The following is a 27571-nucleotide window of genomic DNA, read 5'->3' as shown; positions in this document are numbered from 1 at the left end:
AAAGACAAGGAGAAGGATCGGGGGAAAGCCCCGCTCGTTCCTCTTCCTGGCGGCATTTTTAGCCCGGCCTTCAGCATGAGCGACCGCACCAAATTTCACATGAGCTCCTCCCAACGGGCGCTCATTGAACCACTTTCCGAGTTGGAGCTTACTAACGCCATGCTGGAGATGTCAACCCGGACATCCGCCTTGGCTTGGTATTTGAAGGAATGGGCCGACCGCCCCGGAGTGGCAGAGGTCCGGGCCGAGCTTGACCGGGAGAAGAAAAACGCGGCCTCCCTTCAGCTGACTTTGGAGGAGATGGTACTTAATCAAGACGAATACGATAAGAGGATCGAGCAGCTCGAGGACGAGCTGGAAAAAGCTAAGAGGGAGTCCGCTGAAGGGTTGGAAGCCGCCCGGATTGAGCAGGAGCGTTTAGCGGGAGAGAGCCGCCAGAAAATTGAGCTGCTGGAGGCGGAGGTAACCCGCTTGAAGGAGGCCGAGTCGTGCCGCGCCAAGGCCAATGAGGAGCTCACTCTTGAAGTGGCTAAGGCCAAGGAACAGATTGCTGAGTTGGAGTCCACCATCCTGTTTGAACATGAGGAGGGTTTCAACAAAGCCCTTCGCCAAGTGACTCTCTTGGCGGGCGTCCATGATCCCTTTGCTCTGGGCGTGGATATAGAAAAGGACGTCTTCAACGGCGTTCTTGTGGACTTGAATGCCGTCGAAGAGAACGAGCCGCCCGTGGAGGCCGCTGAGAGGGGGAAGAATTAGTTTTTAACAATGTTTTTTGGATGTGTATCTTTCGACCGTCCATCCAACGTCTCGAGTGTTCCAGATGTTGGCTGGGCGGTCTTTTTTGTAGATCTCAGCGCCTTTAAGCGCAAATGATTAATACACAGCTCTTTAATTTTGCACATCTTTATCTGCCTTTACTTTTTATCCGGTTTAGTTGCATAGCGCCGCCCAACCAAGCCGAGAATTGTTCTCGTTGGAACAATCGCCAGCTTGGATTTTGGTAGTGCGGACAATCCTTTCGCGGTCGCCCAACCAGGCCGAGAGTTGTTCTCGTTGGAACAATCGCCGGCTTGGATTTTGGTAGGGCGGACAATCCTTTCGCGGTCGCCCAACCAGGCCGAGAGTTGTTCTCGTTGGAACACTCGCCGGCTTGGAGTTTGGTAGGGCGGACAATCCTTTCGCGGTGTCGCCCAACCAGGCCGAGAGTTGTTCTCGTTGGAACACTCACCGGCTTGGAGTTTGGTAGGGCGGACAATCCTTTCGCGGTGTCGCCCAACCAGGCCGAGAGTTGTTCTCGTTGGAACACTCACCGGCTTGGAGTTTGGTAGGGCGGACAATCCTTTCGCGGTGTCGCCCAACCAGGCCGAGAGTTGTTCTCGTTGGAACACTCACCGGCTTGGAGTTTGGTAGGGCGGACAATCCTTTCGCGGTGTCGCCCAACCAGGCCGAGAGTTGTTCTCGTTGGAACACTCACCGGCTTGGAGTTTGGTAGGGCGGACAATCCTTTCGTCTTGGTCGATCGAGTTGAGAGTGGCGCTGAAACGCTTTTTCTACTAAATTTTTACCAGATGCTTCACAGGGGACAATAGATATCTCGTTTGATTGATTGTGGGAGTACATAAAAATAAGTAATTGAAATTAACTAAAATAAAATTTCAAATGTGTGGCGTTCCAAGTGTTGGCGATGGGACGTCCGTCCATTCGTTCCAGCCGGTAGGCCCCGTTTCCGAGGGATTCTCGTACCTTGAATGGCCCCTCCCACTTGGCGGCGAGCTTTCCATGTGCCGGGTTTCGGCGGGCGTCGCCCGCTTTTCTCCATACTAGGTCTCCCTCCTGGAAGTTTCTTGGCCGGACCTTGGAGTTGTATTTTCTTTCGACCATTCGCTTGCATGCTTCGGCTCGCAGTGCCGCCCGGTCTCGCCGTTCGTCCAGGGTATCCAATTCGATCCTCAACTCTTGGTCGTTGAGGTTCAAGTCTTCAACCTCCCGCCTTAGTGACGGTTCTCCCAGCTCAACCGGCAACATGGCATCAGTACCATAGGCTAGGTTGAAAGGGGTCTCACCTGTGGTTCCATGAGGTGTGCATCTGTAGGCCCATAGGACCTCGGGTAGTTGATCCACCCATGCTCCCTTCCTCTCCCCCAAGCGCCGCTTAAGTTCTGAGACTATGGTCTTGTTCATTGCTTCTGCTTGTCCGTTCGTCTGGGGGTGCTCTACAGAGCTGGTGATGTGCTTGATCCCTAGCCCTTTGAAGAATTCGGCGAGTTTTTTGTCAATAAACTGCCGGCCATTATCTGTGATGATGGACTGAGGGAGGCCGAAGCGACATATCAATTTCCAGCAGAATTTCTGGACTTGGGAGGCCGTGATGGTTGCCAAAGGTTCGGCCTCCACCCACTTGGTGAAGTAATCAACTGCCACCAAAAGGAATTTCTTCTGTGCCTGCCCTGTTGGGAATGGTCCTACGATGTCCATTCCCCATTGTGCGAATGGCCAAGGGGAGGATATTGAATGTAAGGCATGTGGCGGAAGATGGGAGTTGTTGGAATGCTCTTGACAGCGGATACACTTTTGGACGAACGCTCTTGTGTCCGCCTCCATGGTAGGCCAATAATATCCGGCTCTCAGTAGCCGGGCTTTTAACGTCTTCCATCCCGTGTGGAGGCCACAAACGCCGTTGTGAAGTTCGTCCATGACATAGTATGCCTCATCAGCCCCCAGGCACTTAAGGAGGGGGGAGGAGAATCCCCTTCGGTACAAGTCATCTCCCACGATAAAATAACGGGCGACTTTCTTGGCTTCGCCCGGACCTACCATCCGCCCCTCATCCTGGCGGTTCATGATTTCCCGGATTCCTGCGCGCCAATCTTGTTCTCCGCCGGATACCACCGAGCATTCTACAGAAGGCTGTAGTAGAACCTGCCGTACGATAGTAGTCAGCTGCCCCTTTTCCTTTCCCGAGCTGAGTTTGGATAGTATGTCCGCCCTCGTGTTTTGTTCCCTGGGAATATGCTGTATATCAACTTTGTCGAACGCCCGGGTGAGCTCGGTCGCTTTCTGATAATATCGCGAAAGGCGTTCCTCCCTGACTTGGAAGTTGCCATTCATTTGGCCCACCACCAGCTCAGAATCCGTCCGACAGGTTATCCTCCTCGCCCCCATATCTTTTGCCAGTTCGAGGCCGGCCACAAGGGCCTCGTACTCGGCCTGATTGTTGGATACTTTGAATTTGAATATCAAAGAATGCTCCAGTAGGAAACCATTGGGGCCTTCAAGTACGATGCCGGCACCGCTGACCGAGCGGCCGGAAGCTCCATCTACATACAAGTTCCAGATGTCTTGGCCGGAAGGGGGTAATTCGGCCGCGAAATCCGCCAGATGTTGGCCCTTAACCGATCCTCTTGGTTCATAGCGCAAGCCGAACTCTGAGAGTTCTACCGCCCAAGCCACCATCCGTCCGGCTAGGTCTGGCTTCCGGAGGATTTTAGAGATTGGGAAGTCCGTCCGGACTATGACCTGGTAACTTTGGAAATAAGGACGAAGTCTTCGGGAGGCATGTAACAAGGCCAAAGCCACCTTTTCTACCCGCTGGTACCGGGTTTCTGCGTCCAAGAGCGTGCGGCTCACGAAGTAAATTAGCCTCGCCTGAGGCCGTTCCTGCATCAAGACGGCGCTGACAGCCGTTTCGGACACTCCCAAGAAGATGTGCAAATCTCCACCTGGGACCGGTCGGTTCATGACCGGTGGGTTGCTAAGGAGGATCTTGATGTCCTGGAACGCTCGCTCGCATTCGTCGTCCCATGACTGGCCGGTCCCTTTCTTTAACTTACGCAGGACCGGCCTCATCCGCTCCGCCAACTTGGGGATGAACCGGGATAAAGCAGTGAGGCGTCCCACCAGTCTCTGCACTTCCTTAAGGGTGGCCGGACTCTGCATTTGCAATACCGCGTCGCATTTGTCTGGGTTAGCCTCGATCCCCCTGGATGTCAGCATGAAACCCAAGAATTTTCCGGCTGCTACCCCGAACGTACACTTTGCGGGATTTAAGCGCATGCCAAATTTCCTAACTTGGCGAAAAACCTCCTCAAGATCCTTGAGGTGCCCCTCTCCGTCTGCTGACCGGACCACCATGTCATCTACGTATACGTCCATGCACCGGCCTATCTGGTCTTGGAAGATTCTGTCCATTAGGCGCTGATAGGTGGCCCCCGCATTCTTCAGGCCGAACGGCATAACCTCGTAGCAGAAGTTAGCCTTCTCCGTAATAAAGGCTGTCTTCTCAATGTCCGGCCCGTACATGGGTATCTGATTATACCCGGAATATGCGTCTAGGAAGCTCAGTACTCGGTGCCCGGAAGCGCCGTCCACCAAGGCGTCAATACTGGGCAAGGGGTGGGAATCCTTCGGGCAGGCTTTGTTCAGATCCGTGTAATCGGTACACATACGCCACTTCCCGTTGGCCTTCTTCACCATGACCACGTTAGCTAGCCACGTGGTGTAAGTGACTGCCCGGACGAAACCGGCTTTCCTCAGCTTGTCCACCTCTTCTTGCACAGCCTTACGTTTCTCCTCGCCCATTCTTCGCTTCTTCTGGGCCACTGGGCGAGCGTTTTGGAAAAGCGAGAGCTTATGGCTCATTACGGCGGGATGGATGCCCGGCATATCCGCTGCCGTCCATGCGAATAGATCCCGGTTTTTCCACAGGAGTGCCCTCAGATCCCTTTCTATCTCAGGGTTCAGCTCCCTGGCGATGAGGGTGGTCTGGGCGGGTTCCCTTCCTATCAAGATAGGTTGGGTTTCCCCAATAGGTTCCAAGCGGTCTTCGGTATTCGTCCTCGGGTCGAGGTCTGCCATGGCCACTTCAGAGCCGGCCGCCCGTCTCTTCATTGGACGGACGTGCAACCTCAACCCCGCCGCGTAACATTCTCGTGCCGTCTTCTGGTCCGCCCGGACCGTACAGATAGTTCCCTTCTCGGAGGGGTACTTCATTGCCAGGTGGGGGGTAGAGACGATCGCTCCAAAAGCGTTTAAACACGGCCTCCCGAGCAGTACATTGTATGACGTGTTAGCCTCTACCAGCAAGTACCGGACCCTCTTCTCCTCGCTAGATCGTCCGGTTCCCAGCCTCGTCCTTAATTCCACATACCCCCTCGTGTCAACTCTCTCTCCGGCAAATCCCACTATCTGCCCATCGTAGGGGACGATCAGATCTTCCGAGATATCCATCTGCAGGAAAGTCTTCCAGTAGAGGATGTTGACCGAGCTTCCTTGATCAACCAGGACTTTACTTATCCCGTAACGTGCTATTTCTGCCGTTATGACCATTGGGTCGTCTTGGTCGGGATCGGGGGCGTGAAAGTCCTCGTCCGAGAAGGTGATGGCCGGCATGGAACGGCGCGGCTTATCAACCACATGGACGGAATGGAGGGCTCGAATATGGCGTTTACGGGCGGAGGAAGATGATCCTCCCCCCGCGAATCCTCCGGAAATGGTGTTGATATGCCCTCTCAAGGGGCGCTCCCTGCTACGGCTTCGGCTTGGTCGCCTTTCTGAGCGTGGTCGCTCTGCCCTCGTGTTCTTTGGCTTGTCCTTTCGGTAGGCCGGCCTCTGAGCAGGCCGTTCGGTTGGTAGTGGCGGACGTTCATCGCGGACGTATTTCTTGAGCTTTCCCGCCCGGATGAGCTCCTCTATTTTGTCCTTGAGGGTCCAGCACTCTTCGGTGCTGTGACCCATGTTTTTGTGGTAGGAGCAGTGTTTGCTCCGGTCAGCGTTCTTCGAAGTCGGGAGCCCTTCATGCTCTGTTATCAGCTCTGCACTCAGGGCCTCCCGAAGGATTTTCTCCCTTGAGGCGTTCAAAGGTGTATACTGTTGGAAGCGGGGTCCTTTCTTGTGCTCCCCGAGTCTAAGGCCGAACGTTTTTCTTGTCGACGGACCGATTTTATTACCGTCCGCCTTTTCTCTAACCTCTTGGTTTTCCTTTCTGTAGGAGAGTTTCATCTCCTCCACCCTTATCTCGTCAGCTGCTCTCTCCCTCAGCTCCTCCATTGTTTTAGGAGCACGCCTACAGACACTATCCTTGAAGGGTCCCGGTTTTAGGGCCGGCAGGATATAATGAAGGGCAAGCTCAGGGGTCAAGCTTTTCACGCGGCGGACGGTCTTCTGGTACCTATCCATAAACGTCCGTAGTGTTTCGTCTTTCCCCTGCTTGAGGGTCATTAATTCAAACACGGTCAAATCTTGGGTGCTATTGGCCGCGAATTGCCTGATGAACAGTTTCTTCAAATCAGCAAACTTTTCTATAGAATTAGGGGGGAGGGTGTTGAACCATTCCAGTGCCTCGTCTTCCAACGAGAGCGAGAATGCTCGGCGCCAAATGGCGTCATTGCCTGTCCGGAACGCCATCGCATTTGAGAATGTCTGGATATGGGACGCGGGGTCCGTCGTTCCGTTATACATTTTGAACTGCGGAGCCATGAATTGCTCCGAGATTTGGACATTCATTATGCTCTGGGTAAATGGGAGCAATAGGGTGGATGAAGGCTCCGGCTTGATAACCATCCGCCCGTCCTCAGCAGCGCTTTCCGCATGCACCGACTTAGCCTTGCTTTCTTCTGCCTCCGATTCGGAAGGCCTCCAAGTCCTATCGCCCTCGGTGTCCGGGGGCGGGCGTTCTCCTTCCACCCCCTTTCCTTTATCCCTCGTTCGTTCTCCCCCGTTCATCTGCCCGATCTCCCGAGCTATCCGGGCTTCGCAGTCGGCCTTCACGGCCGCCATCTCTTCTTCATGACGTTGCTGCATCTCGTCCATTTTTTGCTGTAGCACGCGCATCATCTCAGCGGGATCGTCTAAGCTCATGTTTCTCGTGGTCACCATTGGGTTTTTTAAATCACACGGCCCCACGGTGGGCGCCAAATGTTTCGGATGTGTAGGGCTGTGTGGTTCCAAGTCTTCCAAGTCCTCCCGCGGTCTTGTCTCCGTGACGGATCTTCTCCTGGCGCTTTGGCTCTCCTCTTGATCCGGAGGGGTGGAGACCTACAAAAGAATCTCCGATGCCAAAGTCAGTTTCAGAGCAGTGGCTATTTTCAGTAGTAGCAATAAATGTGCATTCAATGTAACCTACTTACCACTCACCGTGGACCTGTATTTATAGTTTTCGCTATGGGCTTGGGATTAGTGAAAAGTTAATCACGGCCCAAAACGGCCCGATAGCTTCTAATTTCTACTTACCTTTAAACCAGGCTACTTTTCCTTAAGTCATGTTGATTAGTGTTTTGGCGGGCGTGGACGTCCGCCCATGTGAAATGGGCGTCTGCCTCGCGCGCACGGAGATCCGCCCATGTGAGATCCGCCCATGTGGGATCTTTGGTCCGGCGTCCGGTTTTGCTGGCCGTGTCCGCGAAGATCCGCCCATGTGGGATCCGCCCATGTGGGCTCTTCCGTACGGTGTCCGGTTTTGCTCGTCGTGTCCGCCCATGTGATATGGGCGTCCGCCTCGTCCGCATGGAGATCCGCCCAATTAGCTTGGGCGTCCGCTCACATGGATCCTTCCGTACGGCGTCCGGTCCTTGCAGATACAGAACTCATAAATATAATTAAGTTTAACTTTTATACGTACTAATTTAATATATACTTGTTACTTAAATTGGAATTCTAATCTTTAAAAATAAGTCAAATTAGTTTAAATTTATTTAGACTACACTTTTAAATGAATTAGGGGTGAAGTTGATCTACTTTATTTTTTTTTAATTTGAACTAATTATTTTATGAATTATTTTATTAGTTTTGTTTACGAGCTTCTTGGAAAACATTTTAAGAGATGAAATTAATTAGTAAACTAAGATTTTTTTAAAACTAATTAAAAATAACTTTCTAAAAGTATTATTCTTTGTTTAATTTAAACATTTTCTTCCTTGTAAATTATATATATATATATATATATATATATATATATATATATATATATATATATATATATATATATATAAAATGAAAAGATTCACTTTATCATCTCTTATGTATATATATAATACATAAAAGATGATAAAGTGAATCGTTTCATGTTATTCAATTTAATTTGTCAACTCATCTGGCATAACTTAGCTTATAGAAGCTTACATAGACAAAGTATTTTATTATTGTGTGCATTTGTATTTGTTTGTATATTGAATATAATTTTTTTTATTTTTTTATTAATATAGCATATTTACATCTATATTTTTTTATTTTATAACATTCTATTTTAGTAGCATAAAATTAATAAAATAAGATATTTTATAATAATTTTCAAAATTCATGATTCAGATTATAAAGCATATTAATGTAGTCCTACCAAAATATAAAATTATAAAAATATGATATTTATACAATCACATGAAACCAACAAAAGTCTTATACCAAAACTAATCACTCATGCTTCCAAAGAACTCCCCCAACTCTAATTGTTGGCTTTTGATCCTCCATAAATGTCTTTACACTTGCATCTCATCTGCTCACACTGATAAGGTGATCGTTGCAAAAGAAAGAGACAAACACCAACAAGACAAAACATAAGAGGGTAGAACAAACAATTGTTGCCTTTGATATTACCAATTATCGTGAGATAAAGCAAACAAAAGCTACATAACCTGTAAGCTTTTTCATCTCATCTTATCTTTAGTCCATTTTTAATTTAAGAGAAAAAAAAAACAGAAGCAAACCAAAGCAAGGAAAATCTACAATCCCTTTCTCAATTTTGTTTCATTTTATTAAAAAGAGAAAAATGAAAACCTAAAACAAGGCAATGTTCAATGTTCCCTTTCAAATTTGTTTCTTTTTATTCTCCTTGTTGTGGAGCGTCGTTATGTATCTCGTTTCTTGATTTCGCTTTCCCTTGCATTGAGTGGTGTCATGTGCCTCCTCTATTGATCTCGCATGGTGATGCTCGTGGCATTTTTGTGGGGGACAATGACTTCTGACATTTTGTGTGGTGGTGGTTTGTGTTCTTTGAGTGTCTATATGTTGTGAGTGAATGCATCATAGTGGTGAGTTTCGTTTTTCTCTTTTTAGGGAGAATAAAAATATGAGATATGTGCGAGAGCACATCACACAAGAATTGAAATAACACAACATGCTTTTTTTTTAAAAACAAGTTGTGGGCTGCCCCAGCTTGACCCTTAGGTTGGCCTGATGGGTTTTTTGGTTGGGCGGGTCAGGCTACTTTGGGTTGACAGGTTGAAATCTTTGTCCTGACCAGTTTTTTTTATGAGTTGATGGGTTGGCCCGTTGGGCCTAACCCATTTTTCCATTCCCACCTTTGCTAGTCTGCAGAGCCAATGTTAATCCCCTTCACTTATGAAGTCATTATCTTGCCTTTAAAGTAGGATCTTATGCAACTTTCACCACATAACTTATTTTACTTTACATGAGCATAAATGATTATTAGAGTTTAGGATTCTTGCTTGAATTCATACATTAATGTATACACTAAAGAAACACCACTATAGAAAATCCTTACGAGATTTCTTGAATTACGTGAAACACATACATTACTCCAAAACATGATTCCACATCCAATTATTAATTCAAAACAGTCACTCATATTTGTATTCATCCATACTAAGTGATGTCATGTTCATGATCAACTACAAATAACATATATTTTCATACATTCTCGTATCCATTAGCAAGTTTGTCATCATCACAATTTCATACACCATTACATACATGCATACTCATTTATAAATCCATTAACAATTTCATAAATAATAATAATATCAAACATTTGAACCATCAAAATCAACTAAACTATCAAAAATCAAAATTTCACAACAATCGAAAACATTGTATTATCTTACACTTAACAATACAAAACCATTGCTCAATATACTATTACAAAATAAGATTAACGTACAAAACCATCGCTCAACGCTCTGTCAAAAAATTGTTCTCTAACTTTGAAATTTAAGGCGGACACTTAGTGTCACTTTGTACTCCTAAAGGCTATGACATTAAATGAAAAAATATGTTTGAGTTTTAACTTGCCAATTGGTACTTTTCACTTTATTCTAACTTTTTTAGTTGTTTCGAAAACAATATTTAAATAGTTTCAATCTATCTAATTGCTCATTCTAAAACTCTATCAATCAAATCAACCTCATATAAATCAACAAATTCAAGACAATACAATTAAGCACAAATCAACTACATCAATTATACAAATAAATCAACTTTCATTATCATCAAAAACCAACACAACATATTAAATATCACATGTTTCTCATAGACAAACATCACAAAGACATATTTAACAATATATTTTAAAGTATCTTAGATTGATAGTTAAACATTATGAAGGTGTAATAAACATTAAAAGTTATTTTTTTAATTTTTTTCAAGAAATTATTTCCCATATATAATCAAGAAAAAAAATCGTAACGACATTCTTATCCCAATAAATATTAAACTACTCATGCTATTTACAAATTGTTTGGAGTTTATTTTTTTTATGGTACACTTATATGTCAACGTAGCTCTTATGCTAGTGTCCATAACTGTGAAATAGTTCTTTTTAACAAGAAAAAATTGATAAATATCCCTATAATTAACTCTACCCTCCCTTTGCAAAATAAAATAAAAAAAATAAACCCTTGCTACCATTTACAAAGCTTAAAAGTACAATAGATCTAGGTACTTAGCAGAAAAAAAATGAAAATAATAGGGTTTAAAATTTGCAAAAACTAAAAAAAATTGAGAATAAAATGTAAAAGATCGTTTTAAACAATAAATCTCATAAAATGACGATAGATACTGAAAATGGAATAATTGTTCGTACAAAAGAAAATGTATTTAAAATATTTAGAAAGGGAAAGAAGAAGACAGCAAAATAAAATAAAAAAGAGGTAAAAGAAGAAAAAAAGTACAAGGTTGTTGTCATTACAGAAGTCACAGGAAAACTCAATGTTCACATATTGACAGCCAACGACCTGAACGGAAATGTCCAAAGTCGAATAAAACCAAATAAAACGTTCATTTTCTCATTCTATTCTCACACAACATACGTATTTTCTTTTTCCTTTTTTTTTCTTTGAATAAACAAAACGTTCACATTCCCACACCCCAAGAAGAAGGCTTTTGCTTGCAGATTCTCTTACTCCAGCTATTAATACTAAACACTCTCTCACTCTCTCCAAAGCGGTTCTTCACTACCAAAAGGTCTTTGCTTTATCACTGTCTCTCACTTGGGGTGTCTCATTTTCTTTTCTCAACTGGAACTGCTAAAGGGGAAGTCTTGAGCTTGAGAATGAAGCACGCTGGTTGGTGAGGAATTGTTGTTGTTCATTTCTGGTGGGGTGGTTTTGGATCCAACTGGGTCTTCAGCTTTTGTGCTGTTTTTTTAGTTTCCCGAAGAATCCTTATGGGGAACATTTATCTGGTACATTTGACGGTGGTGGTGGTGGTTTTCCTGGGGGTGTTTTTACCTTGTTTGTGTCAAGGGGATTCAGACGATGATACCACTGCTGTGTATGTTGTTACCCTTAGACATGCTCCTGTTTCTCATTACTATGGTGAGTTGAGAAGAGAAGTTAGTAGCTTCAAAGATGCTGCTCCTGCTCCAGGGAGAACCCAATTTAACAAACCAAGAAGGTATCCCCTCACACTAACACAGGCATGGTTTGAAGGTTTTCTGTGGGGCTGGGGGTGCTGATTGGTGTCTTGTGTTTCTTTGTTGTTTTATGGAAAGAAATTGCTTATTTCTTTTTGTGTTTTCCGTGAAGTGTTGGATGGTGTGCTCATGTGCTGTATTCTTTGAAATCATAGGTTTTTTTTTTTTAACTTTTCCCTTTTTTTTTTATTTGGTCCCAAATCATTGAGGTTTCTTGTGGAAGCTGTGTTTTGAGTAAGATGAAAAGCGTTTGGTTAAATGATTGCTTATCATCTAGAGATGATAGGTTTTTGTTTGAAATGTCTCATTATATTTGTTAATGATGTTCTCAATTCTCAGTGCCTTGTTTCAACCTTTTTTTTTCTTCCAATTTAGAAAGTTTTTATAAAACATGGTGCATTAATTTGACATATGTGATCCTGTTCATTTTATTATCCTTTTGTTTTGAAGGTATGACAATATTACTAAGACAGATAAGAGATATGGCTCTTACATTTCCCAAGTTCATGATTCTCTGTTGAAGAAAGTGTTAAACGGAGAGAAATATCTGAAGCTCTATAGCTACCATTACCTGATAAATGGATTCGCTGTGCTGGTTACCCAGAAACAGGTATGATATTAGTTTTAATCATCGCGATTATGCTCTTAGTTTAGAAAAATAGGACCAGTTACATTTTTGTGTTGTTCTTTCTATTGATGAATTGGCTTCGGTGTCGGTGCTCTTAATGTTTAAAAATTTCAAATATTGTTTATTGATTTACTGCAAGTGAACACATTCTGAGCTGTTGATTGATAATTACTGAATCATGAAGGCAGAGAAACTATCAAGGAGCAGTGAAGTGTCCAATGTGGTTTTGGATTTTTCTGTAAGGACTGCGACTACACATACGCCACAGTTTTTGGGTCTGCCACAGGGAGCATGGTTTCAAGAGGGAGGGTTTGAAACTGCTGGAGAAGGAGTTGTTATTGGGTTTGTTGACACTGGCATAGATCCAACACATCCTAGTTTTGGTGATAGTAAATCTAATCATCCATATCCTGTTCCTGGTCATTTTTCTGGCATCTGTGAGGTTACTCGCGACTTTCCATCTGGTTCTTGCAATAGGAAGCTTGTTGGGGCCCGCCACTTTGCTGCTTCAGCCATAACCAGAGGAATATTTAATTCAACTCAGGACTATGCTTCTCCCTTTGATGGTGATGGTCATGGCACGTGAGTTCTTGGCTTTTCTCTATGGATGTTATGTTTGGTTGTATTATCTTACATGGTCCATACTCTTGATTTCATCCAACTACTAATTGGATTCATAATTGGGATATATGGTTTGTTTGTTGGCATCTGCTTTACCATCATGGCTAATCCATGGTGGCAAAGTCTAAGCTGTCAGCCTTTGTCTCAACTACTGGTCTACTATTGCCACATGTTATCAGTCAGTTTTTTCACTGTACCTTAATTATGTTTTTGATGGATTATGTCCAGCTTATATATGTCCCTCAGAACCTTACAGTAATGTGTTTTCTCCTGTTTCTTGGAGTGTTGATAATGTTCTGAAAATTGGAACTGTTATAGCCCTGAATGTTTTTTAAAATATGAATTGAAAATGAACCGATGTTTTCATGTTTAACTGTCCCCAAAACTTTTTTAATCACAACATAATTATTTATCTTTACTTCTCTTTTAACTAAATACCCTTTCTGATGTAACTAAAATACACAGGCATACAGCAGCTGTTGCAGCAGGAAACCATGGGATTCCAGTCATTGTTGCTGGACATCACTTTGGAAATGCTAGTGGGATGGCTCCTCGTTCACAGTAAATAATCCGGAACATGTCTTCGTTATTTTATTTTATTTTGTTATCATTATTTTTACACTTGTAGTAATCTGTTGGATCTATAGATATGCATGATGCTATGAGTTGTGCATTATTCTTTAACATCAACCTTAATGATATGTAAATTACATTCTTCGGAGTGTGATGATTATTTTTGCGCTATAGTGCTTAACTGGGCATGTTAGTAGTTCGTTTGTGCTGTTCCACAGATGTTTTACTTTTTTTTTGTATTAGATAAAATGTTTTTGTTTTCCTATTGACTTGGTTTGTGTCTTTTTGGTCCAAAACTGTTAAAACTTGAAAGTAGGTAATAGGGTGAAATCTATAATTAGTCCTGAAATTTTTACTAAACAATGATGAATATATTGAAAAGGGCCATATACTAACTCACTGGATCTATCTCAACCACAAAGTTAGTTGAAGAAAGAAGGATTGCCAAATCTTATAAAGCTCTTTGGGCTTGAATTGTGAATCATGCATAGGCCCACCTATCTTGTACTGAAATCTAACTTTTTTATTAGAAGACTGGGGGCAAAAGGGATTTACCACTTGGTCATAGAGGCTTTCATACAATGTCAGAAACAACCATTCCAAAAGTTTAAATGAGGTAAAGATATATGAATTGTTTTATATTATATTTCTAACATCTACAATAAAAATGTTAGAAGCTTCTCTTGCAAGAGAGAGAAAATACAGTGGTGGCTTCAATTTAATGGTTAAAAAAAGGGAAACTAATTTATGAAATGGACCAAAGGACTAGATTTGAGAAGAAATGGTAAACAAAAATAAAAAATGAAAAATCCAGTTAAAGCTAAACAAATAGACATTTCAGTAAGGAATGCACATCAGTTACTTTATTCTCTCATAAAAGTGATTAACTATGGGCTGAAGCTTATGATCTCATGAGCATGGCTGATCTAGTGGTAAGGATTTTTGTTGGTGCCTTTCTTCGTACATAGGCTAAGTACAACAATAACTTCACTTTCCACCGTGTTTTAAGTGTGAGACCTTTAGATATTTATTACATATTAGGAGTTCTGGTTCCTTTTTTTAAACCTGGGGTGTGCATGAATTTCTTCGAAGTACATGTCCTTAGTCAAATGGAATCCAGTTTGTTATAGAGCATTGAAAATCATTTGAAAATCTAAAAGCTGTATTGGCGCCTAAAGACAGAAGCAAAGCTCCCTCTGCTGTAGAATCAAATTTCTAAACCAGAAAAGATATTGTTGAAGGATGTGGTGTGGCCTTCACCCATCTCTCTTCTCCCCTCAACATTCACCCTTTGATTGCCCTACATTGTTCCATATCATAGAATGTGTCATTTCCATAGCATTAATCATTCAACTCCACATTACTTTGTTTTCTGACAACAGCAAACAGGTAGGTCTTTTAAAATAGGTTATCTTTGGAGTTTATAAAAAGTTATAGAAATTGTGTATTTAGCTTTGTTTTTTCTATTTATTTGTTTCATTTAACCTTCATTGGTTTCTTTTTCTTTAAAAAGACAATTTATGCTTGTATTGCATTTCAATCTTTTACAGCATTGCTGTTTACAAGGCATTATACAAGAGCTTTGGAGGATTTGCTGCAGATGTCGTTGCAGCAATTGACCAGGTACATTTTTAATTTTTCAGACAAGTTATATATTGTTGTGCAAACAATTATTTTGTGCTGGTCATTTTTTCCCTTCTATGTTTTTGATTCTCCCTAGAATATGTTTGTGTAAAATAGTTCAATTCCCTAATTAAGTATATAACTGTTATCTATTCTTCAAGGGCTTGCTTTTAGCAATGTATTCCATTATGCCCCTACCTCAGTAGTGGTGAAGAGCACTTTTTCACACTGTTTTAGGATTTTTATTTAACCTCTTAGGATCCCTGTCATTTACTCACTTTTTTGTTGCCTTTACAATCTATTAATGGTATGATTTTACAGGCAGCTCAGGATGGGGTTGACATAATAAGCTTGTCAATTACTCCTAATAGACGTCCTCCTGGTGTGGCAACTTTCTTCAATCCAATAGACATGGCTCTGCTGTCGGCTGTGAAGGCCGGTATTTTTGTCGTGCAAGCAGCAGGAAATACTGGACCATCACCAACAAGCATGTTCTCCTTCAGTCCATGGATCTTTACTGTTGGTGCTGCCTCTCATGATCGGGTTTATAGCAACTCCATATTTCTTGGAAATAATGTGACCATACCTGGAGTTGGTCTTGCTCGTAAGTTTCTCTATTCCTGGATTTCCTCCTTGGTTTAACCAAATAGTACTGAAGAGCTTCGATGAGACTGTTGTATCATTTCTTATTGATGATAAAATTAAGTGGAAAAAAATACAATGTTAATGAAGGTTGAGACCAGGGAGCTAGGATTCACTGTGTTATTGGGATTTTTTGTGCTTGAATTAACTCTGGTTGCTTATTATACTTCACTGAACATGAGCCCCAAACAAGAGAAAAAGATAATCTTAAGGTCTATTATTGTCACTCACTATATTGTGGACAATCAGTTCTTGTGCTGTCAAGGATTTCTGCTTAAGAATGATAGATTAAATATCCTCCTGTGGTAATTAGTTATAAGATTATTCAATTGTTAACACAGGTGTTTATTATTTCTTTAGCATTTTTGCTGGGATTGATTTATATGACCCTTTTTTTCATTTATTATTATTATTGTTTTCCTCAGCTGGTACAGATGAAAGCAAACTTTATAAACTGATTCATGCACATCATGCATTGAGCAATAATGACACAACGGTTGCTGATGATATGTATGTTGGTGAGTGCCAAGATGCAAATAAGTTCAACAAGGATTTGATCAAGGGGAACCTCTTAATGTGCAGCTATTCAATTCGATTTGTGCTGGGACTCTCCACCATCAAAAGAGCCTCAGAAACAGCCAAAAATCTTAGTGCAGCTGGTGTTGTCTTCTATATGGATCCCTATGTGATTGGTTTTCAGCTTAACCCTGTTGCAATGAAAATGCCAAGCATAATAATTGCTTCCACTAATGATTCCAAGGTGCAGTGTTATCCATTTACCTTCTCAGTCTTATTTGCACGTAACTATCTGGGGAACATAGAGGGAAATGACATGGAATTTAAACTTGTGTTTATTGGACACAACATATGTCTATAATACAACATAAAAATTTGTACAAAATGAACATAAAACAATTGTTAAAAGTGAGTAAGAGGCATTATATACATCTAAAATGCTATTGGAATAAAAGTTTGTTAAATAGAAGTAGAAGAATTATAATATACTGCCAGAGAAGTAGTTAAAAAGTCTGACATGAATAGGTCTGATATGGATAATTTGACTACTGTTTTGAAGTGTGTGCACTTCCTTGATATCACGCTCATTTTGTTTTTTCCATTTTTCTTAGGCTTGCATTTTACGATATATGGCATCTTTTGATGTATTGTTTATTTACTTAAAAGCATTCTGCTGTCTTTGTAAAACAATGCATGAATTTGGCCAATGTGTTAGGTAACTTGTGTTTCTCTATATTACATATGCACGAGGAATAACTCCCTGACAGTTTCCTGGTTTTTTGACATGGTCAGATTTTAATGCAATACTACAATTCTTCATTGGAAATAGATGCCGTTTCAAAGAAAATTGTTAAATTTGGGGCTGCTGCCAGTATCTGTGGTGGACTAAAAGCGAATTATGGCAGTGCTGCACCCAAGGTAATGTATTACTCTGCCAGAGGACCAGATCCACAAGACAGTCTTCCTCATGAAGCAGACATTTTGAAACCCAACTTGTTAGCTCCTGGAAGTTTTATATGGGCTGCTTGGAGTTCTGTTGCTGCTGATTCCGTTGAGTTCCTAGGTTTGTAATGCATACAAGATTACACTAGTTTAAGGATCTCTTTTCATATGTCAAACACAACATCTTTTTAAGGAATAATCTGATATGTTTTTGTTTTCCATCCATGCTGATTATGTCAAATGCATTCTCACATCTACATTTCCAGCAGGTGAGAATTTTGCATTGATGTCTGGCACAAGCATGGCTGCTCCTCATGTTGCTGGTCTTGCTGCACTAATTAAGCAAAAGTTCCCGAGTTTTAGTCCTGCAGCCATTGGATCTGCACTTTCCACTACAGCTTCTCTGTATGACAAGAGTGGTGGGCCAATAATGGCTCAACGATCGTATGCCTCTCCTGAACTAAACGAGTCTCCAGCAACTCCTTTTGACATGGGAAGTGGTTTTGTGAATGCAAGTGGAGCACTGAATCCTGGTTTGATTTTTGATTCCGGTAAGTCACTTCAGCATTTCAAGTTTCAAAGTATAAAAAACGGCATGAAATTCAACTATGATTGTGGTCTGTGCTTAGTTAATCTTTTGAACATTTTGCATAAGCTACTCTCTTATGATGAAAAACAGCAATTCAAATTTTCATTTTTTTAGTTAAGACTTTAAAACCACCAGATAATATCTCATTATAGTCATCATATTGGAAAAAAATCCTTATTTTTTGGTGTACAATGGTAGCAACAACCTTTGAACCTAGGATCTTATGTAAACTAAGAATTTCTGTAGCAAGAACTTAGGTTGCATAAATTTATTTACGTTTTCCAATTTCCAATATGTAAGCAGTATGAGCTACACAGCTCGTTTGTTTCCCTATACTATATCCATTGAAAATCTTACTGATATTTGAATAAAAATGTATTACAATTTCTATGACTATAGGTTTTCTTTATTCTGAGAAGTTCCTCTGCCCTTTGAAGTTGTTGAGTTTATATGGGGTGTCAAATTGTGCAATAATTGAATAAGTGAAGTGGATAATGTAACTGCAATTGTCCACTTGTAATTAAGTTTTTTAGCTTTCTCTAGTTTAAACTTAACTTCATGTGAAATTGTTATATTTATGATTTTTTGTAGGTTATGATGATTATATGTCATTTCTATGTGGCATCAATGGTTCATATCCTGTGGTGCTAAACTACACTGGTCAAAATTGTGGACTCTACAATTCCAGTGTGTATGGTCCTGATCTGAACCTGCCCTCAATCACTATATCAAAGCTGAACCAATCTAGAATAGTGCAGAGGACAGTCAAAAACACTGCTCAAAATGAATCATACAGTGTTGGTTGGACTGCTCCTTATGGAGTTTCATTGAAAGTGTTTCCAACTCACTTCAGTATTGGCAGTGGTGAGAAGCAGATATTGTCTGTGCTCTTGAATGCAACAGTTAACAGCTCTCTTTCCAGCTTTGGGAGAATTGGGCTGTTTGGGAATCAAGGTCATGTGCTAAACATTCCAATTTCAATCATGGTTAAAATCTCATCTAACACCACTACAAGTTAATTGGGTATCACTGATTCATTTTGAGGAAAAATTTAGATAGTGGTTTTTTAGGATGCTTTTTGAATGTTATTCTTGATTCAGAATCAGAGTCTTATACGAGAATAACATTGAAACTGTCTAGGATTCATCTTAGCTTTTGTTCTTCATGTTTCTTTTCTTTTTGCTTGCCTATTTTTTCATTCATTATCATGTAAAGAAGTTAAAGGTTCTTGTATAGATACTTATAAATGTGATCAGTTCCTGATTGTTCTGCATCACCACCATTGTTCATTCTCTTGTGGTAGTTTCTAAATTGTTTCTTTCTTAATCAATGGTGGAAATGCTTGTGTTTAGAATGTGATTCATCAAATGGATGATGATATATGATGGAAATTAAATGAATTTCACTTAAAAAGTTTGTCTGAAAAAAAAGGTTGGAAAGTTTGCTAAAATAATATTTATTTATTTTTTGACTATTATGAAATATTTATAAGCTTCTGTAGAATAAATAAATGTAATTTTCATTTTGTAGTATTAATTTTTTCGTTACCTGGAATTTGAATTTATGGAATCAAATTTAATTTAATTACTTACTGGTTGATAAGTTATGTATTTTCAGTATGATATTGAAATTTTAAGTAATAATAATAACTATTATTCAATTATTTAAATATTAAATAATTAGTGGATTCAATCTGACAATTAATCTTAAATAGTTGGAATTTTATTTTATTTTTCTTAGATCGAATTTAATTTAATCTTTAGCTAACTGAGCGATGAGTGTTATATTTTGAATTTGATATTCAATCTAGATGAAATTATTAAATAATATTAATAATAATATCTAATAATAATAGTAACAGTAACAATAATTACTTAATTATTTAAATATTAAATAATATAATGTATTTGTTTAAAAGTCTTCATTAAAAATCTAATAAAAAAGTATTTTGAATTACACATTTTATTAGAAAAATAAAACCAAAACTTATTATTTAAATGATTAATTTCTATTAAGAGAGTTGTTCTGTTGGAACACTCTTAATAAAAAAATAAAATAAAAATACAACCTAATCTAACAAAGGTTTTTCTTATCGAGTTAATAATGAACTTATCTAGATATTCAACATACATTCTTAATTAACAAAACCTAGATTAATGTGATAGCGTATCAAATTGAATTAAATTTACTTTAGCTAGTTAAATATTCTTTAAATATGACCTTTCAAAGAGCATATCAATATCAGCATTAAAGTAAAATCACTCAATTACAAAATTGAATTAAGCTTAATATTCTATACACCGTTACTAACTTGCATAATCACAAACATTACCCGCATGCTCAATGATAACTTAAATTTTTTTTAAGGTAAGCTATTGTTTGACCGATCAACAACTGTTTATGAAAGATATTTCAGTACTAAATTCAAATTCAATAAGTAAAATAGATAATATAATAAATACGAAATAAAAATTTAAAAATCATATTTTTAACTTATATTTATAATTTTTTTTGGATGATTTGATTAAGAACACATTTAATTTTCTTTAAATTTAATTATTAATATGTTTAAACTAATTAGATGTTTAGTTTATTCTTACAATGATTAATCAATTTTTTTATGTTTTGACGATTCGTCGTGTTATTACTATCAATATATATTGGGAATATATTATATGTTTTATATTAGTATTTTACCATAGAGGAAATAATAATAAGAATAGAAGATGTAGATATATATATATATATATATATATATATATATATATATATATATATAAACTTAAAATTATTAATATTTGTATAGAGTACATGTATATTCTCTATCAAAGATAATTCTATTTAAGTTGATAATTACTTTTTTTTTGTTATTACTATTACGTTTGCACCAAATTTGATAATCCGAAATAGAATAGAAACCCTACCGAGAAAAATTGTTTGCAGAAAACCATGGCGGGTGAAGAGGGAACTGGGAAAAAGAGGGTGGTGACGGAATCGCTGGGATGGCTAACGGAATCGTCGATAATGCCGAAGAAGCACCGAGCCATAGCGGGCGTTGGCGCCTCCTCAATCGTTGAACTGAAGGCAGAACTTTACAAGTCTCAGGAAGATTCCAGAAAGTCACGGGAATTGTCAGGTCCTGATGTGGAGTATCAACGCGCCAAGAGCAAAATCGCTCCCAAAAATCCCTTATCCGTCAAAAACCGTGGCGTCGATGCACGCGCTCACAAGTATCGTATCATTGCTTTACTCTCTTTTCGTTTTTTGTTCTTATTTATTCAGTGATTTGATGATTATTTGGAAATTGTGGTGATTTTGGTGTCAGGGACAAGGTGGAGTTTAAAGCAGTGCGTGATGGAACGGCGAGCTATGCGGCGCTGGAGAGGAAGGCTGAGCTGTATGAGAAGTTGGTGAAGGGAGAGTTGTCTGACGAAGAGGATCAAGAGAAGTATTGTGTGGACTTTTTTCGTAAGGGCGTTGAGCGTGATGAGTTGCCACCGCCACCGCCGGCGCTACCGGGCCGCGATGTGTTGCTAGAAAAAGATGATGATGCTGTTAGAGATGATGATGGAGACGCTTCCTTGCAGTTTAACTTGAAGCTTGTTGGGCCTGGGCGAACGGTTGGAGCTTTTGACACTGCTGATTATAAGCGCAATATTAGGTATGGGGTTCATGTTTTTCTCTTGCATTATGTGATTGGATGTCTTTGTTCTTAGATTAGGGTTTTGTTTGGACAAATTTCTTTATAAGCACTTCTAACTGAAAAAAAGAAGAAAAGAAACGAGCTTCTCTGTCAGCTACAATTAGTTAAATGTACACGTTAAAAATAATAAGAGGCTATATGAGAGAACTTCTAGAATAGGCTAGTTTTAACTCATGAACATTTAATTTTTTCTTATTTTTCTCTTAGAAGCATGGTGTGTCAGTGGATTTTCACGTTTGATTGATACCCGAGCCCAACGGAAGCTATATATATGCTTACAATTTTCATGTTTTGGATCCCTATTGTATGGTTCTAATGCTTAACCAAACACCCTATTTGCTTGTAGGCTATGGGTTTACCTTGTGGAGTTTCCTTTTTCTGGAATTCTTACTTCCATCAAAACTAGAACAGGGAAAACTATGGCAGTATTTTAATCAGGGTTTTAAATCATGGGCTATAGTGGCATGGTGATGTGGCTTAGCAGATCAAATTACGATCTGATAGCAACTATAGTGGCACTGCCTGTTGATGCAGAAGAGCCCTCTGAACATAGGTAATTAGGACCTTCTGGGGTGCTGTTATTGAGATTTCAATATCCAAAAGTGAATTCTTAGTCGTAAATGATGAAAATGACTTGGATTTAGAAGATAATAAATGATCATTGGATTTTTTCTTGTATGTTTTGTTCAACATGCATGACTTTTTTTGTCCGTGATATAGTGGCGCATCCATGATATAGCCTCCAAAAATCCAGTTTAACCCTGTAACACCATTGTTTGTTCTTTTTCGGGGTAAAGTATTCCACAAAAAAATTATCTTTGATTTGACTTTTGTTATGTTCTTTTTTTATTAATTTCACCATTATCTTTCTTATTCTTAGTACTGTTGTTCTTCTTGCTCCTACTACATTAATGGTCATTGTGTGTGTACACTGATTATTTATCATGAATTTCTTTAAATTTGGGTATTTTGTTTGTGTTTTTAGTATTTGTGTGTGTGTGTGTATATACAATATTAACTTTTATTATTTTCATGATTTTTCTTGGTTAATTATCTCACTAAAATGGCGAGTCTTTGGTTAATCTAATCGTTTAATTGATCTTGATTGGTAGGGAAGTTCATGAAGAAGTTAATCAAGCAAGAGAGAAGGCTTCTGAAATTAAACTTAGAAGGCAGGAGCAGGTGGCTGCTCATCGTGAGAAACTTAAACAAGCCTATCTTCGAAAGAAGGTGGAACAACTCAAAGCCTCATCTGTTATATCTGGATCTGAAAATAAACAAACGTGATGAATGATGAATGCACCAATATAACTTACGAAAGCTAATGTTGGGGAAACAATGACTTCATTATGAAAAAGGCACGAGGAGTTGAAAGTTGACCAAAATGCTCATCATTGTCCATTAAAGCTGCAGCATTGGGAAATTGGAGTGCATGCAATGGAAAATGGCCTCATAAGATAAAGGAGAGAAAATGAAATGAAAAGAAACATAACTTTTTTTTCTGTTGTAAATGGTGTAATTGGACCATAGCAGATTGCATGGAATATACCATCGCACCTTGTGTAACCTTGAGAACAAACAACCATAGTGAATTACATATTCTTCACATTACTTTTGTTCTAATGCATCCATAACTGAGCTAAAATATCAGTATGATATCTGATACTTCAGCTGCAGCAATTACATATGTAGATCATATATCCAACCGTTTACAATTGTAAAACGAATGCCAACAAGCTAGTAAATGGGATGAAAACATTATTTCACTTATTTGGTCCTGTACACACAAAGAAATACATAAAAATGAATAAAATAAATAAAAACTTATCTTTTAACTTATATCCTTAAATATGATCATATATAACTAAAATATTTTTTATTATTTTTATAACAATCTTTTAAAGTTATACAAGTTAAAATAAAATAAATGTATATAACTAAAATAGAACTAAAGACAAGCATTAAGTTAGTGCTTAATAATGTTATTAATATATAATATTTACATATACAAATAAAAGTATGTTTTTATATATTATTGATTTTGATTATTATATTTATTGAATATAATGTACAACCATCGTATTATTGAAAAGGTTTTTGAAATAGTTATTTTTATTTTTTATTCCTAGTTCTTATAAATATTTGTTGTTTTCTTTATTGTTTTATTTTAGTTCTTCTAAAATGTTCGTTTTCTTATCTCAAAGTACTTAGATTATTTTTTAAGTCAATATCAAATATTTTTCATAAAGGAGGACAAACATTTTGATGATAATTCGGGTAACGATACTCAATTTCTGGTGAGAACATTGGACATGTTTTAAAACATTGCTAAAAATTTATTCCGTCTCAAAGGTTTATGGTTTTGACGAAAAGTTAAAATATATGAAATTCATCGAGCAAAACCGTAAATGTATCATTCATATTTAATACCCTTAAAGCTCATATCGAGTAAATGCAAGGAAAATCCGATGAGTACATGCACATAATAAGACGTTGCAATTTCGTAATGAGACATTACAACTTAAAGAAATGAGTGTCACAAGACAATGTAAAGAAAAACAAACGACATGGAGATCCTTAGACAATAACACCAAATCAATGACATACCTTTGCCTCTAGCTTGAAAACCTCTAACCATAGTGGTACAATAGCTCTAAATTTGAATTAGCTTATAAAACCATACTTGAGTCAATTTACTCTAATAGTAGAATCACTCTTTGTCGATAAAGAAACAAAGCACAATTCAAAGCAGACTTTCAAGCCAAAGAACCTTTGTATCACATTGTAAAAGTTACAAGGGTAACTTCAAAGAGTTCAAAATCAAACACCTTCCTAAAGAGCAAAATAATAGAGTCAAGGTCCTATCCAAATTGGCTTGCACCAAAAGTCTAGGACAACATCAATATGTTTACATGTGTGTATGTATATGTATGAGGACTATATAAAGGAAACTCTTAAGAAGCAGTAATGACAGTTCACGAGCCACTTCAGATGATATTACTCAGATAATATGTTCAAATTTTAAGGAGTGACGGGACAAAAAGGACAACATATATTTTCAAAGACAAAGTTGTAAACAATTGATATATAAGTACTCCTGTTTATATTAAGTAAAATCTAGGTTGATCAATTGTAATCCAAATAGAACACTAACCAAAAAAACAGCACAAAATTTTCTGCTACTATCACAAGGGAAAAAGAAATATATCAAAATGCAGGAATTTCGTAGTCTTCACTGATGAAAAAGTGAATTGAAACCCATGAATAGATAACCTTTGAGTGATGTAATCACTGTAAAAGGCCAGCTTTCAACAGAAATTTCAATGCCACCGAAATATTATTGTCATTTTGAGATGCTCAAGATTCCATTGTATCTTTGAAGGACCATACATCTGGCATCAAAACACAAAAATGATGCCAACAATATTTACTATAAACCTACACAAGTTAGGAAGTAGTTATCATTCACTGTGAAAAAAGAAGCAAAACTACCCAACTGCTTCATCAAAAGAATGGAGGGGTGGTAGATGAATTAGCATTCAGACCTTTATTTATACCGCGTATCAATCAAAGGTTGTCTCCTGAGGCTCATTCAAATTTTTCTCATCAGATATCATCATCTGTTTTTCTTGCTCCAAATAGTATATTTTATCATTCATACTTGCTTTTCCGTACGCTTCAATCATGACAGAGTATGTAGTGTCATCTGGTTGACATTCTTTTTCTTTCATACGATTGAAAAATCTTTCCATTTCAATCAAAGAATCCTCTTTGGCACAGGCAGATATGACTGCATTGTAAAATGAAGTATTCATATGTATCTGAAGTTTCTCAGCCAAAACAACACTGCTCATTACTTTATAGAAGATTCCTGCCTTAGCATAGCCATTGATAAGGCAGCACAAAGTCTTGGTATCTGCTTTCAAACCCTCAGCAACCATTTGATCATATGCACGTTCCATGTTTGCAGCATCACCTACATCTGCAAACGCCTCAATCACAAAGTTGTAAGTTGGAGTTGTCCATGGACATTTTTCCTTGCGCATACACTGCATAACTGATGACATTTTATCATACATTCTTTTTTTACTATAAGCTCCCATTAAAATGTTAAAAGTGCTTCTTTGTGGTTGTATCCCAAAACTACAAAACTTCTCATACCATTTCTCCATCAGATCAATCAGACCCTCATCGCGAAAGACACTGATGACCGCGTTCATTGTCCAAACATCAGGCTTGCAGGTAGTGCTCTCCATCATACTTGACACTATCTTCTCCATCTGATCAAACTTCCCAGCCTTACCATAGCAACTAAGGAGGAGGTTCTGGGTGAGAGTGTTTGGCATGATAGATCTTTCAATCATTTTATCATACACCAACTCAACCATTTCAAACCTCAAAGCATCCACAAGAGCTTCCATCAAGGTAATGTAAGTTATGATATCAGGCTGGCAATTGGGGATGTTCATCATCTCATCAAGAATCGACAATGCCTCATCAACAAGATTATTTCGACAATAGGCTGTAATTAAGGCCGTGTAAAGTTCAGTACTTTCACAACCATCTTCATGTATAGAGCTAAAAAGCTCATTGGCACGATGGGGTTGGCCAGATTTTCCAAGCAACACAATGAGTCTCATGTAAGTATCTTCTCTGGGTTGGTAATAGGGTTGCCCTCTAAGCATGCCAAATAACTGTTCATTAAAAATGCTAATTGAGAGATTTGAGTATAAAACTCATGAGAAAAGAAGATATGTATTGCGAGCGAGTGTAAAACAATAGCAAATCACTATGTAAGACAAATTTTGTCGATTTTTACACCAACTACCTTAAAACACTTCATTGAAACCTCTCATTTTTATGTGACTATGTCCTCTATTCACATCACATTATGTATATTTGTATAAACTTTTTTAAGAAAAGAGTACTTTTTTTAATAAAATAATCACTTATTAGTAATGTTTCATGTTTAGATAGACTTATTTAAAGAAGCAGCAGAAGATAGAAGAAAGTTGAAAAGCCATGGAATGATGTTTTATGAAATTTTTGGGACAAAAAAATACTCTTAGAAATTTGGTAATGGCAGTTTATCCTTCAATAGGGTTACCCTCCTCCTCTTTCTTACTAATTTGTTTTTAATTAAGAAAATGTTTTTGAATCACGTAAACAAACACATATCAGTTTCTTCTAGTACAATAGTCACTTAAAAACGAAATTATTATATAATAACTTTCTTTGTTTATTTATCACATCAGCACTTCTCTCTCTATGTGTATAGGAGCAAAGCGTATCCATGGATCACTTTTGAACTTTCAAAACTAGTATTAAAGGTAGTAGCACCCCAATGAAATCAACATAAACCAAAAGACCTTCAATTAATTGGACATAAGAATATCAAATTCCAAGTATTCAATCAACAAATGTTTTTCAGCCCAAAAAGAAAAGGATGGAGTTTATGAAGCACAAAGGGGTGATGACTGACCTCAAGGGTAATAGCCCAGTTCTTCTTATGAATGTGATAGTATAAGACTTCGGGGAGAGTGTGAACCCACACTTTATCACTCTTCCTTTTCTCCTTCTTTTTCTTCTTCTTCTTGATGGGTGTCTCCTCCATATCCTCAAAGAACAGTGTTTGGGAAAATTCCTTATCTTTCGGGTTTCTGGTTTTGGTTGCTGGAGCTGGTTTTCGGGTAGAAGAGGCAGAGACACTGGTTTTTGACGGAGCAGAAACTGAGAAGCGGGTGACCCGAAAAATCGGATCTTCAGCTGTGGGAAATTTGGTATGGGGAATGGGAGAAGGAATAAAGGAAGAAGAAAGACAGAGCGACATTGAAACCATGGAAAGGAAACAGAGACAGATAACTTTGTTTCTTTGAACTTTGTGTGTTCTTTCGTAATTCATGCCATCTAATTGTCATATAATTTTTAGGCTAAATATTTAATGTTTATTTATTTATTTATTTTTAATTTCATGTAATATTTTTTTTCTAAAAGGGTTCAATATGCTCCCTTAACATTGTTAGAATGAATAATGATAAAGGAAAACGTGACATTTTAAGGTTATGTAGACTAGATGTTAATTTAGCGAGGTTT

The 27571-nt window shown here is 38.6% G+C and overlaps 4 protein-coding genes across 6 annotated transcripts; 2 read left to right on the top strand and 2 right to left on the bottom strand.

Moving 5' to 3' along the window:
- Positions 1-1638: 1638 nt before the first annotated feature.
- LOC148203292 (uncharacterized) lies at positions 1639-6855 on the bottom strand. Its single transcript, XM_088107578.1, has one exon. The coding sequence runs from the start codon at positions 6853-6855 to the stop codon at positions 1639-1641; it is 5217 nt and encodes a 1738-aa protein (XP_087963704.1).
- A 4255-nt stretch (positions 6856-11110) lies between these two features.
- LOC124835788 (subtilisin-like protease SBT2.2) lies at positions 11111-19051 on the top strand. 2 transcript variants are annotated; one of them, XM_088105939.1, is made up of 10 exons: positions 11111-11622; positions 12092-12251; positions 12454-12851; positions 13356-13451; positions 15014-15086; positions 15408-15690; positions 16154-16488; positions 17037-17307; positions 17453-17737; positions 18367-19051. In XM_088105939.1, the coding sequence occupies exons 1-10, from the start codon at positions 11393-11395 to the stop codon at positions 18792-18794; spliced, it is 2559 nt and encodes an 852-aa protein (XP_087962065.1). In that variant the 5' UTR covers positions 11111-11392; the 3' UTR covers positions 18795-19051. The 2 variants fall into 2 exon arrangements, with proteins under 2 accessions (XP_087962065.1, XP_087962066.1); XM_088105940.1 differs by having other exon boundaries at positions 11116-11622; positions 17456-17737.
- Positions 19052-20659: 1608 nt separating this feature from the next.
- Positions 20660-23084, top strand: LOC148203291 (uncharacterized protein At4g18257-like). Of its 2 annotated transcripts, XR_015784219.1 has the most exons (4): positions 20660-21005; positions 21101-21436; positions 21825-22031; positions 22591-22729. XR_015784219.1 is itself a non-coding variant. In XM_088106458.1 (3 exons), exons 1-3 carry the CDS (start codon positions 20725-20727, stop codon positions 22763-22765), a joined length of 792 nt encoding a protein of 263 aa, XP_087962584.1. In that variant the 5' UTR covers positions 20660-20724; the 3' UTR covers positions 22766-23084. The 2 variants fall into 2 exon arrangements, 1 of the variants encoding a protein (XP_087962584.1); XM_088106458.1 differs by lacking the exon at positions 21825-22031 and having other exon boundaries at positions 22591-23084.
- Positions 23085-24784: 1700 nt separating this feature from the next.
- Positions 24785-27380, bottom strand: LOC148203290 (pentatricopeptide repeat-containing protein At3g06430, chloroplastic-like). Its single transcript, XM_088106342.1, has 2 exons — positions 26961-27380; positions 24785-26172 (listed from the first exon to the last, which is right to left on the bottom strand). The coding sequence occupies exons 1-2, from the start codon at positions 27378-27380 to the stop codon at positions 25042-25044; spliced, it is 1551 nt and encodes a 516-aa protein (XP_087962468.1). The 3' UTR covers positions 24785-25041.
- Between the last annotated feature and the right edge of the window lie 191 nt (positions 27381-27571).

The sequence above is a fragment of the Vigna umbellata genome, chromosome 2 (assembly GCF_029865625.1).
Source record: "Vigna umbellata cultivar VRB3 chromosome 2, Vumbellata_1.0, whole genome shotgun sequence".
Taxonomy (NCBI): Eukaryota; Viridiplantae; Streptophyta; class Magnoliopsida; order Fabales; family Fabaceae; genus Vigna; species Vigna umbellata.
The sequence above is the reverse complement of the archived record's forward strand: the minus strand, read 5'-3'. Positions and strand labels throughout refer to the sequence as shown.